General features: G+C 34.5%; 1 protein-coding gene across 3 annotated transcripts in view; it reads right to left on the reverse strand.

Moving 5' to 3' along the window:
- The window catches only part of WAC (WW domain containing adaptor with coiled-coil), a 62,861-nt gene that overhangs the window by 17,154 nt on the left and 27,385 nt on the right, over nucleotides 1-18,322 (reverse strand). For all 3 annotated transcript variants that reach the window (XM_085318275.1, XM_085318274.1, XM_085318273.1), the window contains exons 4-10: nucleotides 17,682-17,788; nucleotides 16,756-16,871; nucleotides 16,232-16,344; nucleotides 14,344-14,652; nucleotides 4,538-4,783; nucleotides 2,170-2,292; nucleotides 1,020-1,168 (exon numbers count right to left, since the gene is read on the reverse strand). In XM_085318275.1, the coding sequence (XP_085174401.1) occupies nucleotides 1,020-1,168; nucleotides 2,170-2,292; nucleotides 4,538-4,783; nucleotides 14,344-14,652; nucleotides 16,232-16,344; nucleotides 16,756-16,871; nucleotides 17,682-17,788 (1,163 nt within the window). The remainder of the gene's footprint in view (nucleotides 1-1,019; nucleotides 1,169-2,169; nucleotides 2,293-4,537; nucleotides 4,784-14,343; nucleotides 14,653-16,231; nucleotides 16,345-16,755; nucleotides 16,872-17,681; nucleotides 17,789-18,322) is intronic.

An 18,322-nucleotide genomic window follows, 5' to 3' on the forward strand; every position in this document is an offset into this window, starting at 1 on the left:
AAAAAAAAAAAAAGAAAAAAAAAAGAAAGTATTTCTTCATCAATATAGCCTCTAAAGGATATGAGAATCTGTGCTCAGATTCCGCAAAAGACATTTTTTCCCCCTTTAAACAGTGACGCATGAGAAGGATCATAAAAATCAAAATAACAAGAGGCAGCTTTGTGTTTTCTTCAGCAGGTCCATCCATTCCTAGAAAGACCCCTAGGATCTTACTAGTTAGCTTCAACTAATGTTTCTTTGTCACTGTCCAATTAAGAAACTCTGAATGGAGGGAGGGAGAGGGGGAGATCAGGACATTGCTGACCTTGTAAACACCATTTCTAAACCAATTTTGAAATCAGGGAAAGCATGCTTCCCCATGAATCTCTCTCCCATTCTAACAATCTTTTATTGGCTAAAGTCCAGAAAACTACATCAGCCATTGCCCTTCAAGCAAGTTTTTGTTAGCATTTAAATATGCTAGTACACTGATAGCTCAGTATTGTCTCCAGACATTGCTATGGCATGAGGTACCTTCTGAAGTAAGCACAAGCTTTTCTTCAAGAAAAGAAAAATAAGGATACTTGAATTCCATGCCTGAGATCTACTGCAAAAAAAGAAGATTGCAGTTCCTTCTGCTTGTTTTCTTTATTTCAACCTTCTCCAACAAACTAATACAAAGCTGCAAAGATCACCTTTTAACTTGTGCTCTAAAACCAGAATCAAGGTGAAAGATGACTGGCAGAAACAACAGAAGCCAGAAAAATTCTGAATGGTTTTAAATAGTACTGTATTTTAATAAGCAAAAATAAAAATACAAGAATATATTTTCATTTTTAAAATGAATTAACTTACTATTCAACCTACAAAGAATTCAAAACACCAGTTATATCATGACAAGTGTCAAAGAAGCTAGGAAAGACAACGTGCATTTCATCATCACATATGTAAATGTTAGTAAAAGGATATGTACCAGCAGTATTTAACATTACCGTTAATGGTTTCTGACTACAATAAACTATAAACCAAAAGCAGCTTACCTTCTGCTGTGATGATACTGGTGGTGTAGTCATCAAAGGTTTAAGAGGAACGGTGTTAGTCTGAGGCGTGCTTATTCTTGGAGATACATATGATCTTGGCGATGAGGCATCAGATGTTAAAGACATTGGAGACTGATTAGATGGCTGAGCTGTAAAGATAAAAAGATACTGCTTTTATAAAACCACCTGATGTTAGATTTTCTTTCTAGTATGCTGTATTAAATAATATATGGACAGATTGAATTTGAATAGAGGAAAAAAACAACTGCCATGATCGAATTCTCAACAATCCTAACTAAAGAGTTGTATTTTTCCCAAACATCCAAATTTCTGGAATATTCCTAAAGTTTTAAAATATGGGTGAGGAAGAAAATTTTTGGTGTTTGTGGGTGAGGAAGAAGGGGGGATGCAAGGATTTTGTGCGATGATTTTCTATACATGAAGAGTTTAAACTATTCTCATTCGTGATTCCTATTTTAAAGCGTTTGATTCAATTTAACTGACAGAATGTATGAAAAATTGCATCTAGACACCTGTTCATTCCATTTTGGTCATCTGATTTCCAAAAACAAAGAAATGTCCCCCTCTTCTTCCCACCCCCAGTGTTTTAATTACTAGTTAAAAATTAGTATTAGCGAAATACCCTTCATCTACACAACAATATGACTGCATTTATGTTTTTCTTACAGTTACTCAATTTATTAAGTTATGAACCAGAATCTACTGAAGATACCTGAAGAAATACCATGCCTGGAAAGTGAAAAAGCATGCACTACCAAGGAAGTAGTGTGTATTATACTAAACATTAGATGAGTTTAATTAAAGGTTCAGAACAAATTTAGGTGTTGTACACACCTGACATAACTAACTCTATATAAAATAATCACGCAAAGCGAGAGAAAAAATCCCCCAAAAGCAAAAGAGCAGAGAATCACATTGATTCAGTTGCTTATCAGTTTCCCACTCCCCAAATAAAGAATTTTTATCCTACCTTTGGGAAGAAAAAATGTTCAACATACTCTATGCTACATAAGGAATTCTAAACTAAAGACAGGACAGCATGAGACAGTTTCTTTAAGTTTTGACTGTATCAGCTTTTATAAAACACAACCTAATGATTTTATGCAAGTGAAAAGACGACTTTGAATACCTTGTGTAGACAATTGTGCAGCTTGAGAAATTAGGGAAGTAATATTGAAAGCAGATGGTCCAGCAGTGAGAATTTTATGGAGTATAGACTGCAGAGAGGCTTGTGTCACAGCTGCTGTAAGAACTAAACACAAACATCAAGTTTTAGTGACAATTCCAGAATGTCAGTTTAAACTGTTCAAACTAGCTAAGCAGAACGTGTTTAAGTTGCTTTTTCCTTTTGATTTTCTGCATCTACAATTGACCAAAGGGCTAACAAGTATTTTTCAGCGACAGAAATTCATCTCATGAATGCTTGGCACCTCAACCCAAGTAATTTATTTAACAGTTTATCCTCAGGGATACATTAAAAAAATCTTCTCATATAATAACTTTAGCTTTTCAGTTTGATCTTATGAACCAATAACAATTGGTCAATAGTAATAGAATCGAAAGAGAACATTTGTTCAATTTGTTACTATAAGAGGCAGAATAAGTTGTGGGTTTTGTTTGTTTGTTTGTTTGTTTTTTAAACTATAAGTACATTCCAAGGAAACTGTATTTTCACTTCAACAACTGAAAAAAGAATTGGGGAAGAAAAAAGGGCTCCCAGCTGAGAAAGTGATAATATACTGAAATATTTATCATGGGAAAAAAAATGTTCTTGTTCAAGGAAAAAGAAGAGATAAAATCAAGATGCTCTGATTAAGGGAAATGGAAGGCCACATACACACAAATCTTCACTTTTTGTAACAGAAAGGAAAAAAAAAAGATTATTTTCAATKAGGTGTTTTTAAACTGCACTACAAGAGAGGCGCACTTTACGGTACAAGTTCATGGAATCCAGAATCTGAACACCATTACTGAAAAGGTCCACAGATTTGTTGAATGCTTACCAAACATGCCCAAGCCTGGAAGAAAAACTGAGCTGCTAGTACAAATGCAGACTAACTCTGCATTATGCACAAAGTGAGGGCAGTCTTGATGTGCAAGGTAAGTCACTGTGCCCTTGTGCACGTGCTGCCCAAGCCCTCACGCTATCAAAAAATACTAAACAATTTTGTTTCAACACAGAGACAACAGCTGCTGCTGGGTTATGGCAAAAGAACGAGACTGGGCGCCTAAGTCTTGCCTAAGTCTTGCAACTTTCTAGTAAAATACAACTGGAGTCTTTTAACTGGACATGTTGTTTTCTATCGCAAACAACCATGACACCCCAACTTTTTAGTCCAACTTGGTACAATAAAGTTTTCAAAGCTTCTTCCAGCACAAGGAAAGAATATTCTATTTACCTATTAGTACTGAATGAAATTATAGTATTTGTTGGTTAAACAGAAATTCAAAAGACAGCTTTTCCTCATAAACAATTCTAGGATCAGTCCTAAATTTTAATTAATATTTTTAGTATCTTGACCTTCATGATTTGCACCTTTCTTAATGACTACTAAAAGTCATTTTAAAAGTCATTTAAATTGATGATCACTGCATAGCAAGTTCAAAAAAAATCATAACATCTTCTTGTTCAGTGTACTCTCACATGCAGACATCATCTTAAATAAAATATTCAAAATGCATCAATTCTACCTGTTCCTGAACAGAAAGGCACTATAGTTAGTTCTAAATTTTCTTCTGATAAACTAGGCCTACACAACAAAATAGCTGAGGAATACACAAATAGATCACATACACAGAAAAGTGAACTTGCCGGCACAGTTACTGATATACCATTTTTATGTTAGGCTTAAATCCTTCAAGAATGACTATTTTTGCCTTGGTGTACTGAACTCAAACCTTCCTGGAGACCAGAAGTTTTTCTCTATGTTCCCCAGTGTGATCTTCAATAATGCCATATAAGAGTATTTTAAAGTTTTAAGATACTCTGTGCATATTTCCACTATCAAAAACTCTCAGAAAGTAACAGATACTGTTAACGATTTCTCAACTTTATTCAGAAAGGCCAATATATGTTCTGTTAAAGAAAAGAGCTGACCAACAACAAGATTTAAGAATCACTAAAGTTTCAGTATTTGGAAACACAGAAAGTAATACAAACTACAGAAGACAAAGAACATCACACAAAACAAAAGAGTGAAAAGCTCTAAATTTTGTTCAATAGACTAATGCTGACATGGTAATTAAGTCTCCAATCTCACAGCAATCAGTACTGCTCATGTAGATCAGTACTTAGGAGTTTAATAACCTTAAATGTTATTTGGCTAATTTAAACAACAATAACAAAAAAAAAGGAAACAAAAAAATTCACCCTCACTTTATCTATGTATTCATTTATTTACTTGTTATTTAAAGTAAGGCTTGCATTAACTACAGCTTAATATAATACACTGATCTGCACAAATAAAAGGTTACATGAACTTTAAAAGTATCCTTACCTTCATTGATTTTGGATATATCTACGCTAGAATTATTAAGCTGCAATGTGGCTTGCAGAGCAGGCAGCAGCTGTCGAAGGAGATTTGGGTCCTGAAGTAATGGAGGAATTGGTGACTGCGGGACAGGTGAGACAGGGACTGTGGGAGCAGATGAAGCAGGTGCAGAAGCTGGATTCAGTCCAGAAGCAGAAGATGTGGAAGGGGTTGTGCAAGAATGAGATATAGACTTGTCCAGAGATGCAGACTCTAAACAGAAAAAAGATAATAATTTACGATTTTCCCCCATACAACCTCACAACTATCATCACTAGTAAAATAACCACATTAAATCCAGATCAACTTCTTAACCATTGTTACAAAAAAGCTATATATAAACATAAACACTGAAGGTATTTGATAACAGTGCAACTAAGACTATCGGAGTCTATCATTTATCAGGAGAAAAAAATGTTTTACTTCAAGGAGTAAGACTGAAAGTTGACAGTGTCAAAAACAGGATTTTTTTTCCAATATACTGCTAACTTTTAGGACAAAATTGACCCCCAAATGCCTCTTTTTTCATCTACCGTGCACATATTCATATTCTTAACCTATAATTCCAATCTTCTTTTGGAAAACATATAATGAACAAAAACTTGTGAAGTCCACAGGCTTCATCAACAGATAGGATAGTGCATCAAATTTGAGGGGAGGGTATAAGCCATGCTTCATTTATTCAGAACACAGATTACAAAAAACTACAATCCAGCAACATTGCTCAGTATTAACACATAGCAGAATGACCTGTACTATACATGTAAAAAAAAGCTGTTAATATTCTCATAGCAGAGGAAATATCTAAAATATCTGCCCATAATTAATTTCAAACTCGTCAGCTTTTCATGAAGCATCAAAACCTGTATCTTCTACTTCAATTAATCTCATTTTAGCAAATACCAATGGTTATTATCCATGTAAGTGTTTAGTAATTGAATTCAGTCACATCGTATGGCAATTTTTTCCAATTAATACGCATTCTTTAATTAATTTTAAATTTGATTTTCAGTAAATATGAAAGTTTCTCCTTCAATCCAGTACTGTAGAAGAATTCTTGCACTGAAAGAATTTCTCCTTACTATTTTTATACCATCAGTCATTTCAAACATTTTCCACACCTCTGAAAAGCCTGGGCCCCTAAACTTCAATTTTACCTTCATTTTCCTTATACCTATTAAATTGCATCAGCAAAAAAAGAAAGAAAAAAAAAATCCCCAAAATCTGATCAAAATTAATGCCTCTAACATACCAAACAGGTTGGATGACAAGTGAAGAGATGGACAGGGATCCTAAATTTCACCTCAAATGCTTGCCTGAAATACTGAAGACTTATTTTTATCCCCACTCCAACTTGGGCAGGTAATATTAACCTGGATCTTCCCCATCTCATGTAAGAACCCAAACGAAATGAAGTAATTGGCTATGAACCTCTTTCACAATAAGGTTTTTTATTTCCTTAGGCAAGATGATGACAGTAGGAAGAGGCTGACTGCTTTAATAAAGAAGAAAAATAGAAATATCTTGTTCTGTGTTAAAGTTTCTAAATGCTGTTTTCTAAATAGTCTTAACTGCAACTCTTTAGCTTGATGCTGATTTAAATAACTATCAATACGTAAATCAAACAAAGTTTCTAGGTTAGATATGTCTGAGCTAAAATAAACAACATGTAACTATTATAATCTAATTACCATCCTGTTAGCCACTAGACAGGTTTTTTCATTTTTTTGGAGAGGGGCACGGAGGGTTTCATCATTTTTTTCTGCCAASCTACACATTTAGAAAATTGTGTGAAGTAGAAGGGATTCTGTTTCCATGCTTTTAGAACAGAAATAGTTCATGACAGGTCACAAATACTCCAAAACAACTTTTCAGTAAAACAGCCGAAAAGTCTAAAACAAAGCAAAACAAACAAACAAAAAAAGCAGAACCACTCATATTTAACTTCTTGTGAGGATGGAATAGCCAAGGGACATAGACTTCTAAGAACAAGGCTAGCCTTATCTAGCTACAAGCTCCTCAGGATTAGGGGTCGTCTTTTCATCGTATTTGAGCAGGAACTCCAGAAGCTTTCACAAGAACAACTTAGAACTTTAAATAACACAAAGGGACAAGAAGTGTTACAAAGATGGAAGGGGGGGGGAAGCAGATAGAGAATTCTTGTATCATTTTCATTGACACTTGACTAGACAGTCGATTAGGTATTAGTTCCCCCTTAAAACAGTTAAGTCATCAGTACAAATCTCTGTCATAAAAGTATTATGTACAAAATATTATGATGTTACAGTATTCAAAGTAGACTTACAACGGCAAGTCAAGACACATTAAGTAAATAAGAATCTTATCATCCTAAACAAAAACATGTAAACTTTAAACCAAAACTGGCTCTGTCAAAGTCCAAATAAGGACAACAAGATACGTTTGCAGACAAAAGCAAGGCAATTATGCACAACAGGGTATATTATACTTATTAATATAACTCTCCTATCCTAGAGTTTTGAGAACCTTAAAAAAGTCCAAACAAACAAAACGACAGAAACTAGGACTAATTTCAAGAAATATTTAAAGCAATTACACTCATCTTCACAGTTAGGTTGAGATATTTTATAGGAGTTAGCTCAGCCCAAATGAGACCACGTTCCTAGGATCAACGATACAAAGAAGGAATTAATTGCTCTAATAAAGCTACTCATCACTATAATATTAAATTCACACAAGCAATACCTCACCTTCAAACTACACCAGCACTCCAAATAGCTTACATAATTTCTGACCCATGCTGCAGTTCTGTATGCAATGAGAAACTGAATCAAAGGCAAACTCAAGCTAACAATGCAATGAATACAAACCTTAAAGTTCGTTTAAGGTATTTGTTCATTTCTTGAAAAAAAAAAAAAGCACTCAAAATCTATTGTGTAAAAAGAAACTGAATAAAAGTGCTCTGGTTTGGCTGAACTTTTCCGCTATAAAGATGCAAATTGAATCTCACCAATCCAATCCAATTAATTCTTTCAGACACAATGGAAAATGCTATCATGTATCTGTGTTATTGTAGACATTTTAAGTATATGTTAAAATATACCTGAGAAAAATATATTTTAGATACAATCACAAATTAAACAGGTAGGGAAAATGTAGGGGAAAAAGATGGTATCTAAACTTAACACTTCCATCTTCGGAGACGGTTAATATTTTAAGACCAACCGTCTAAATTCAGAGAAATAGTACATCACTATGATCATGACTATTTACACACACATAGCATATTAATAATTCTATGTTATCTAACATCATACAGAATGCAGAGCACAGTTCTTAGAGCACCACTGTAGTTCACAAATTAGGTTATTCATAGTGAAATAAAAGAGCATAAGAAGTGTTCTTGCCAAATCAAAAATTTGAAATTTCTGGTTTATACTAAGCAGTATGAATGAGTATTTCCTCTTCTATGAAGGGAAATACCTTTGTGATAAAATTTGAAACTTCCTAACAAAATATGGAAAGAATTCAAAATAGTTCCATACAATCTTAATACTATTAAAAGCATATTTTTAATGACCTTAATTTAAGCTAACTTATCTTACTCGATGGCTTCCAGACACAAAAATAACTCCAAGAAATACTTCCAATAAAGAAAGACTCTAAATACTTACACATCTGTTTTTGTGTAATATGCATTATAATAGGTTTAAAAGGTTTAAAACTGACTATATTTGTGTCGTGCAAAACTTCCAAGTTTCACTGCTGAAGTTAACACAAGCACTCAAAACTTCTCATAAAGAAGTATCTGTTCCACATTAATTCTCAGCTATCACTGCTGTGTGCATCTCCCCTGAAATTTCTAGAAATATAAGCAAAAGACTACTCACTCCCTCCCCTTCTTCTTCCCAATTCCCTTTTCCTAATCTTCATGAAGTTGCAGGACTATTTCATCGCATGTTTTCCCACAGTTAACTTCGCTTTTCAATATTTAAACACTATTTGCGAGTTCCTACAACATTTTCTAGGACTAAAAATAGAAATGTTTAGAATTATACCTAATCTCATCATTCTTAAAGGCATTTGAACCCTCAATCAATACAAAGCACCTGAAATGAGCATATGATATTCAGAAAAGTTCAGTTTCTTTACAAATTTAAGTTTTTCAGTTTGGCAGCCCTGGTTCACTGATACCTGTCTTTCTGCCAATACAGTATTATGTTCATAAACAAGTAATCTACAGTATTACTGCAAAATAAGCTTTTTACTAAATGTCAGCTACATATAAACTTAATTTTAACCATTAGCACATCAACCATTAATTAATTCTGAACCTATAACTGAAATTTTACAAATTTTACWAAGAAAAAAAATGCAAAGTACAAAGGGTATTCTAAACAAACACAGAAAAAAACATTTTGTTGCAAGGCCTGATAAACTCTCAAGCAAAAAATAATGTTGTCTGCAATTCGACAGGGCAATTCTTCAGTCTCCTCATTGTCAATACTAATTTCCACACAATTCTACACAATTACAGTCAAAAGACTTTTTAACCTCACATAATTTCAGCTATTAACATCAAAGTCCCAAGGAAAACTGTTATTAATAAAAATAACAAAAAAAAAAAAAACAAGAGCAGAATATACTCCCTTGTGATCCTTTGAACTGCTGAGAATTTCATTAATTAAAATTTATGTTTTAGCTTTTCCTCTCAGATCACTGTTCCAAAAAATTCCTTTGCACCAATTATTTCCTGAAAAAAAACCACTATTCACCTTTGTTGTGACAATATGAAATAAACAGTATGCATTCTGGTAATCACACAGGCATATTAGAATCAGCCTATACGTATTTTAATAGCAAACAGAAAAACAAGTTTCTGGTCCATTGCATTTAATTGTATTAAAAAAAAGGAAGAACTAAAGTCATCTAGAAATAAGGAAGAAAAAGTAATCAGACGCCACATAAAAAAAATAAATGTGGAGAGGAAGTGAAGTACAGCGCTATTTACTTTTTGTTACATTAAAACACAGTGGGGAAAAAAATTGTAACAAAAATCATTTTTGAAGACCACAATGATCAGGAAAAAGCTTTCTGTTTCTAATCTATTCTGCTAGAATGTGACCTGTGATCACATTTTTGTGGGCAAAAAGATGAGAAGGCCAAGTTATAAGACCATATTCACAACAACAAGAAGCCGTATGACAGAGGTGAAATTTGCAGCAAAGATATACAAGTGGACATCTGAACTAAAGTAAATTGGAGGCTACTTCTCGCACCTGAAGCATCATTTCAAGTCAGAGCTGAAACACTACTTTGAACATTCCTAATCAGTGTGACTTTTCTTCTAAATATAAAAGGACCAAGTAATCCTTTCAGAAAAAATATGAATCATTTTGAACAATGGCGCCATAATGTCCTTGAATTATAATCCAGATAGCAGAAGGCTAAGTATTAGGTTTGAGGCAGTATATTAAAATTAAATGGCTGAATCTTGCTGTCACCAACTCTGCCCTTCATAACAAGGTAACTTGGCTTCTAAGCAAACATCCAACCCAATAGCAAATCTCATTCTGAAATGCAGTTCTCAGCCTAGTATGTTAAAGTTAAGAAARTTACTCAGATTATGTTTAGCCCACTGGCCTGGAAAACAAAGCTTTCTGAACTTTGAGCTCCTCGGTCTCAGCAGATGGCTGCTGACAAGCGCACCTCCGCACCTTGTCAACCCGTGCTATCTATTGCCGCAARTCAGCCGCAGCCCTGTCAGTATCTGTTCCTAGTACTTGCTCATTGACTTGTTCAGGTGAGTGAGAGAGAAATCAGCGGGAGGATGAATTTTTTGTTCACTGACTTCCTTTACAGGCTTTCTTTTGACAACTTACATACTTGTACTCCCAATATGACTTACCACAAATACCTTTGTAAGACAGCTGTAGTTCACTCTTGCTCATTTATCTATGTAAACACAGGACTCGTTTTAACTACTTTTTTAATGACAAAGAAACTTGCTGTTGACAGGCTAAATCACAAGTTACCAGCGTGATCCCTCAAATATTCCAACAGCTCCTACCACTGATGTAACATTAAAAACAAAAACAATTCATTCAAAGCCCTCTAAGTTCAATACTACATTAATGCCCACTCAATTTATCGTGAAATTGAGTTGTCTCTTGCTCTGCTAGCAACAGCCATGCACATGTGCTTTCACACTATGCCCTCAGTGGGGAAAAAAACTGCTGATGCCTTATTTTCTCACAATCCTCTCCCTCTGCTATAATGATTAAACAACTATCACCTAAAACAATTATTGCTAGTGATTAAGAATCATCTGCACATTCATCTGTGCTGAAGTATCTTGTAAGTGTATACACCACTGTACATTTGCCACTCTAAGCTCTTTGAGCAGTGATGGCCGCATTTAGCTCTTTTACGCAGTTCAGCTCTATAAAGGTCCTTAAGTTATACCCAAATAAATAAATAACTACATTTAAAAGCAATGAATTTTTATAAATACATTTGGCCAAATGCCAACTATAGCAACAATGACAACTGAGTTCTCAAACATGCTCCAATTCTCTAAAACACAAAAATTCTGTATTTTTCTCATGTTGGAGCAAGTCACTGAACTACTGCAATCTCAGAATTGAAATTTCGTATTTTATCCCTGTACAGTTGCTAAAATAAACTTAACAGCAATACTCAGCAAGCGTGTCTGAAATACCAGAAGAAACCTCTAACAGTCACTCTAGTGTAATTTTTTTAACCACTGCATGAATTAAGTAATATATTTAAAAGCGCAGAACTCTGCCAACGAAGAAGATGCAATGATACTGAATGCTAAAGACTAGAAAGTATTAAAAGTAGAAAAACTACAGAGGCGAAAAGGATGAGGAAGAAGCTCTGCCACCACCGACCAACCTGTCTGATCTGTCAGCATCAATGTTACAACCTAGACAAAACTGCAYGAGCCAACTAGCGAGATTTTGACAGAAAATTTTCTGAATGTGTTGCTGCAACCAGAAACAGGAATCCTGCCTGATGGGACTGAAGGAAGGGCATGAGAAGAAGCATCCTACAGACAGAGACACTGTTAAGATATGGACAGTATGACAGCATTTCATTCAATAACTGAATTAGAAACCAGAAAATATGTGATGCGTCCTAGAGATAAAGCAGTCAAAAAGTAGGAAAAGCAACTCCACACGTTACCTGCGTAAAGCACTCACAGGGAGCACAAGCAGAAGCAGCAGATTCTGACTGGAACATTCAAACCAAAGGGAAGGTCAAACAGTTCCCCAGGAACTCTCCACTACTGCCAGCCACTGAGAGGGCAGAGGGCTACCGCTAACAGCTGAGCTATAGTTCAGCCAGGGACTTTACTCAATCTCCTTGTGGGACTACAACATATCCCTGCAGTAAAAGAGACTGAGCTGAAAAAAGCAGTTTTTTTTTTTTTTTTGGGGGGGGGGGTCTTTTTTTTGTTGTTTTGCTTTTCATAGCTATTACTGGATTAAAAGTGAACACTATGAACACAACTATTGAAACAGCAGTACACATATGCTGGCATAAACCATCAGCAACACATGGACAAGAAGCAAATATTCTTTTAAGCAAGAACTAGTGTACTTCTTATTGTACATCTTATTTGGACCTAGCTACTTTTATAAGCAATGCTCAAAGACAGCTTTACTGGGTTTTTTTGTTTGTTTTTTTTAAAAAAAGAGGAAAAAGAGAGAGAAAAGGATGGCATTGCAAGCAAAATGCAAAAGATCAAATACTGTTTGCTTTACTAGCATGAAAATAAAGCTCTCAAACTATTTGCTGACCCTACAAAGATTTTTTTTTTTTTTTTTAAAAAAAAGACTTTGAGTTGAATGTCTCAGGACAATTTTTTTTTTTCGCTTTTTGCACAACAACTAACAAACACTTTAAAAACTGCATACCTATAGTACTACAGGTTTACAGTCACCTCGTGGAGAATGAGTACCAGAAATTCATCCAAAAACCTCCCAATTGCTGGCAGAATATTCTCCCTTCCTCCCTTCTTTTAAACATACACTGCAACAAGAATTACTCTGGTCAGATCTCTCATCACATGGAAGTCTAACATTCACAAAAAAAGAAAAAGACAAGACTACTGCACATATCTTTTGAATTATCTTTGATCATAATAAAAGCTGCACTGAATTTTTCTGTTACTGTAGGAACAAAGGTAATCTATGGTGTCAAGACTGCCTTACACGATACTCTTCACTACTTGTACCCACGCTCAGTTCTCAGAAGAGGATCACATACACAAAAAACACTAGAATTCTCTGCAAACATCTCTAGCAGTTGTCATCAGGGCAAATTCCTTCGACTGCAGCAAAATTCAGTTACTCAATTTTACTGCAATTTTACTGACTGCATCAACTGCACTCAGAGCACAGAGGCCAAAAACAGAAGCAGATAACTTCAGTGTTCTGTACAGGAGCCACGCTTAAACTCATACATCTTTTTTTGTTGTTTTGCTTTCCTAAACAAAAAAGAGCTTTCCAAAAATCTTTAAATCCTCTACAGGTAAGTCAACATTAATACATTACTTTATACATAAAGTCTCAAGGAAAAAAACATACAAAAAACTCTTTACATACAGTTTTCTTGCACTGTAGTATTTGCCAAGGTATGGCATTGTATGGGAGTTTTTTTTGATGGTCAAGTGCACTTATCTCTACAATAATAGCTAGAGTTCTTTAACTAAAAAAAAACAACCATCCTCCCAAAAAACTGGAAAGCAGAAGAGCGCATGCAGAGTAAGAGACCAACATCAGGCCTAACTCCTTTTGGTATTCCTTCTAGGACTGTTATTCTTCCTTAACTAGAAAGACTTTTGAACATCAACAGAGCAACACCATCTTTCAAAAAAGAATTCAATGTCCTATCAGTTAAGCACTATTCTAAATTAAAGACACAAATGTTTATCAAAAATTACTTTTCTCTTTTTCTAAAAAATTATTTTTCAAGGTCCAAAGACCTCAAAGTACTTTCTTACACAACATTACTTTCTATGAACCATTAAAACACCAAAGTATTTCACTATCACTAATAACACCTATCTCCATTCTCACGTTCTTCTGCAGCTCTTCTTCCCTAATAATGAAGTAAATCCAATTAAATACGTAGACTTTCGAAGGGTCACAAACAGTAACTAGCACAGTAAGGTTCTGATCTTTGCTTGGAGGGTCTAATGCTTCCAATACATATTATAAAGAAATACAAACTTTCAGCAGCTTTAAAACTGAAGATACAGCGTATCATAGGATGCAGATCAAAACAGAAGAGTAGCTATTACAGACAAGTAAAAAACTTCGTTTCTTTCTGTAAGAATGGTGGTTGTACTTACTGACAACTTTGACACTGGCATTCCATATAGTAACAGCAATTGATAAGACAAATTGGTCCAAAATGACTTTCAAACAGTGTAGCAATAGCTATGTTAAGAACTCAAATAACAGCAAAGATCCAAAAAAACATGAAGGGAAAACAAATTAAGATACTTTTTACTAAAAGATAATTTGAAATGACAATCTGCAGAGTAAGTCAATATACAGTATATACTGTAATGTCAATTTGAAGCCGTGTAAAATACAATAAACGTGGTTTAGGGGAACTAACAATACATCAAAACAAAAGGAGGTTCTAAGCATAATCAACACAAGAAACACATTTACATTCTAGAAATAACGTATTAGAATCAGTAACTCAAACACAATCCATTTTATCTTAAATGCCCTAAGAAGTTTCATCAGACATACCTTTTCTCTCTGTTTTCTGTGAAGGGATGGAAGATGTGGATGTAGGCAGTTTTGATAAAGTAGATGCTCCATTAGCATCAAAGGATTTCTTTGGCTGGTGATCAGATTGTAGAGAAAACGGACTAGGAGGAACAGTGCTTGGGGTAGCAGTTGGATGAACCACTGGTTTGATGGGATGCTGTACTGGAGTAGAACTACTGTGAGTCTCTGCTCTTGGCAGTCTGTAGTCTCTGTCATTGTGCCTGCTTGTTTGAGATAAAATATTCTGTGGGAGCATACTACTGGCGTCACTGGAATGCTTGTCTTCCACTTTTTTTCAGGATTCCCCAAGTAATGTTGCAATGAGGGGAAAAAAAGATTTAATTAGAAGCTTGTTTTAAGATTGCAATGACTGTGATTAATTCAGTAGCGTATCAGTAATAAAAGCTGATTGAATTTAAGATTTAAAAAGGAAAAAAAAATCCTCAAGCAGATCAGCAATAAAAAAGGCAAAATTCAATTTTACTCACTGACAAAATGCACTTTTTCTGACCTTTGCTTGATTTAGAGTTCCTATGTTTTGATGAAGGGCTTCTTTATAATAAGTGCTACAGTCAAAGTTAAGATTTTAAGTCTCCTAAAAAAATCTAAATCAAAATCTATTATTTCCACCTTGTATTTAGTGTGAATAGACAATTCATGTCATTTCTTTTGTGCATTAAAAATCCCAAACCAGTAGAATTTAATAATTTCAAATCCTTGCCTTCAAAGAATTCCACCTCAAGTCACCTAAGCACTAGTTCAAAGAATTTACTTTCAGCTGAATTAATTCAAGAAGATCAATTCAAGAATGAGGGGCTAATCTGTGTTTGTCACATGCTAATAGACTTTGAAACATACTACTCTAGGAACACATCAAGCATATGTATATACTTCTCTTCCTGGTTCCTAGATTTTCATCTGTCATAAAATAGTTACTGCCACATGCAACTTCTGTATGTTTCATGGCATACACATCTTGAAGAAACACAGCTTTTTTCCTCCACATATTGAAGTGTTGTTCATCCTTTTTTATTTCTTTTTAATTTTTTTTATTTCGGGGATATTTTTTGGTGATGAAAGTAAGTCTTTTGGAAGTCTCAGCCTTGTCAAGACCACAGATTGGAGGGGAAAAGAAGAGGGGTGAGGGAAGCCAGGGTAAGAAGCAGATACCTTTGCTTCAACTTTTAAACCATCTCAAGAACTACACTATAAAGTTACACAAACTACATCAGCATACAGAAGGAAGTTTGTAGTACAACTGTTCCCTAGAACTATTTGATTATTTGATTAAAGCTAGAAATCTGGAAAAAGAATTAAAAACAATTCAAGTAAAAAAAAAAAAAAGCAAAGTCTTTCCCAGACTATGATAAACAGTGTTAGCATGGTAAAAAATAACATACACAAGACTCTGATAACGCTAATGACAAAACCCATTAAGTTAGCTGATTATTTTCAGATGAGAAATCAAGGTTTTAGAAGAGACGTTTGCATCTCTATTTTCTTGCTCAGAATATTACATAGACAGGTCTCATAAGGATCAAGACATTCCAAATATATTAAAAACTAAGCTTTTTTCAATAACTACCTAAAAGAAAAAAAATCACTAAATTAGCCAGTAAACACTGAAAAAAATAAGCAGCACTATGACAAGCATTAAGCAAGTGTAATATTAGTAACAGCTCAACGTTATTTTAAGGATCAACATTTGTGAGAGCTGTCTGTGCTACTAGGTTTGGCCTTTTTGTATTAAAAATGTGGGAGAAAGACAGTTAGGAAAAGGGAATACTTTTTAGCTTAAAAAATAAAACAGTAATACAAACAAGGCAAGAATATATTACTGTAAAAGAAAAAAAGAAAAAACACATACTTCCACTGGCAAACCCACTGGCAGCTGTCGCCTGCATCACCTCTCTTCTGTAATCTCTATCTTTTGGGAAACTGTTAACTGACATTTTGCTTGCTTCTTTTTGTCTCTGCTCTCTGAATAAAAGAAAACACAAGTTAAGTAAGAACTTAAGTCATCCTAATACTCTCTAGGGGTTAAGTTACATGAGATGAATTAAGCCATTCTAGTAGCTTGCTGCTACAGCTGAGGAGCAAACTCTACCGACAATTTCCCTTACTTCAGCTCCTGTGCTTGTCCAGCTCCTCAATAAACCAGTTAAGCTCACTAACCTAGCCGCAAGCCACAGTTTTGGGTTTTTTTCCCTTCTTCTTCCTTCTGGATCAAATTGAAAAAGGAATAAAACAGCTGCCGGAGGTCATATAAGGGTGGGGACAGACTAGACTTGGACCATGTAGTAACCTATTTGGTTGGCTCAGCTACTRTTTGAATCATCTATAGTAAATGTTTTCCTTACGCATTAARAACACACACACACACACACGCACCTTTCCAGCCACTCTTTTGGTTTTTCCCATTGTGAAACTTCTGTTCTGCAGTTGTAGTAGTACTTTTTGCCTGAAGAGCTGATGTGTTCAGACCAGTCATCCGCAGAATCATAAGCCTTTAAAATACAAACAGTGTTGAATTAAAGACTACTTGGGAGTTTTAATATACAAGTTTAAAAGCTTCTATCATTTTTAAAGCTATGTAGTGTCCTCATATGCACCCTAATCACCTCTAAATGCCTATTCCATCTGACATAGTTTAAAGATGTGGACCACTACATTTCCACTACATTCTACAAGATAGTTTATTCTATTTTATTCCTACCAACTCTGAAAAAAATACACCTAACAGTATGTTTAGTAGGATGCAATAACATCAGTATCGCTAAACTTTAGATTTCTGCACCTTAAATTTCCTCAAAATATTAGTATCTAAATATCCAACCTATGGCTTTTGTCACTTGTGATTATATATTTAAAAAAATCTCCATATTAAAAATATTATACTTACAGAATTTATCTACTGTTTTCAGTGCCATACACCACCATAACTACTAAAATTTACATAAAGTGACCAAAACTCATGATGTATAGTACATCTTAAATAAGTAAATCTAGACAAGACAGTATGATTTTTACCAATGCTTGTGGAAAATATTTCTCCCCATAGCTACTTTTATTTAAACAAACTAGTATTTTAAATTTAAAGACAAGTACCTGAAACTTCTAAAAATAATCAATTTTAGTATCTTTACAAGATGTATCAACTGCAGTTTGGGTATACAGGGGGTTCATACAATAAAAACTTATGTTGGATAATTCAATAAAGCACAAAATTTACACTCCTTATTTTTGACAAAAATCACAAAAATACAGTGTGTATGAATGGGGTGAAGTAGAGACAAATACTAATCACAAATACTCACCGCATCAGAAGTCTTGCTTGGATTATTGCTGGGATTAGAAGAATGTGAATTTGAACTATGAAGAGCACTGTGGTTATGTGAATTTTCTTGTGGAGAGTAACTGGTCCCTAAAGGGGGAAAAAAAAATTTAGTTGATTCACCATACCTGTTTTCATACAAACAMAAACATCTGCATTGTAAGGCTGTAGAGGTGCGGTATCTTATTTCCTAAGCAACTTACATAGTCAGACATCTTTTCTAAACTAGATTTCTGCATCRAAGTGACTTAGTAACAATAGCCACCTAAATAGACAATTTACAGCCTGGGCACRATACAGTTCAGAAACAGAATTTCAGGAGGATCACATGCATATTTACATTGCATGCAGGGTTAAGCCTACTTTGCCWTTTTAGTTTTAGCAATGTAGTATGTCCTTTATTCTCACTCATGGAAGGGCTTCTTCTGGTTTCCCTAAAAATTGCTTCTTTAGGTAACCTGTTTTTTTTTTCCCCCCTCACCACAAAAACATTTAAACATAGAAGAATAGCTGGAAAAAAAGAAGGGTGGGAATTCCCAACACTTCTTAAATTTACATTTGTGCCTAAGCTAAAATAATGAATTACACCTGAACAGTACTAACTTCTACTTAAACAATTTAAAA

Source organism: Rhea americana, unplaced genomic scaffold (assembly GCF_003343005.1).
Source record: "Rhea americana isolate MKP2758 unplaced genomic scaffold, rheAme1 scaffold_53, whole genome shotgun sequence".
Lineage (NCBI taxonomy): Eukaryota > Metazoa > Chordata > Aves > Rheiformes > Rheidae > Rhea > Rhea americana.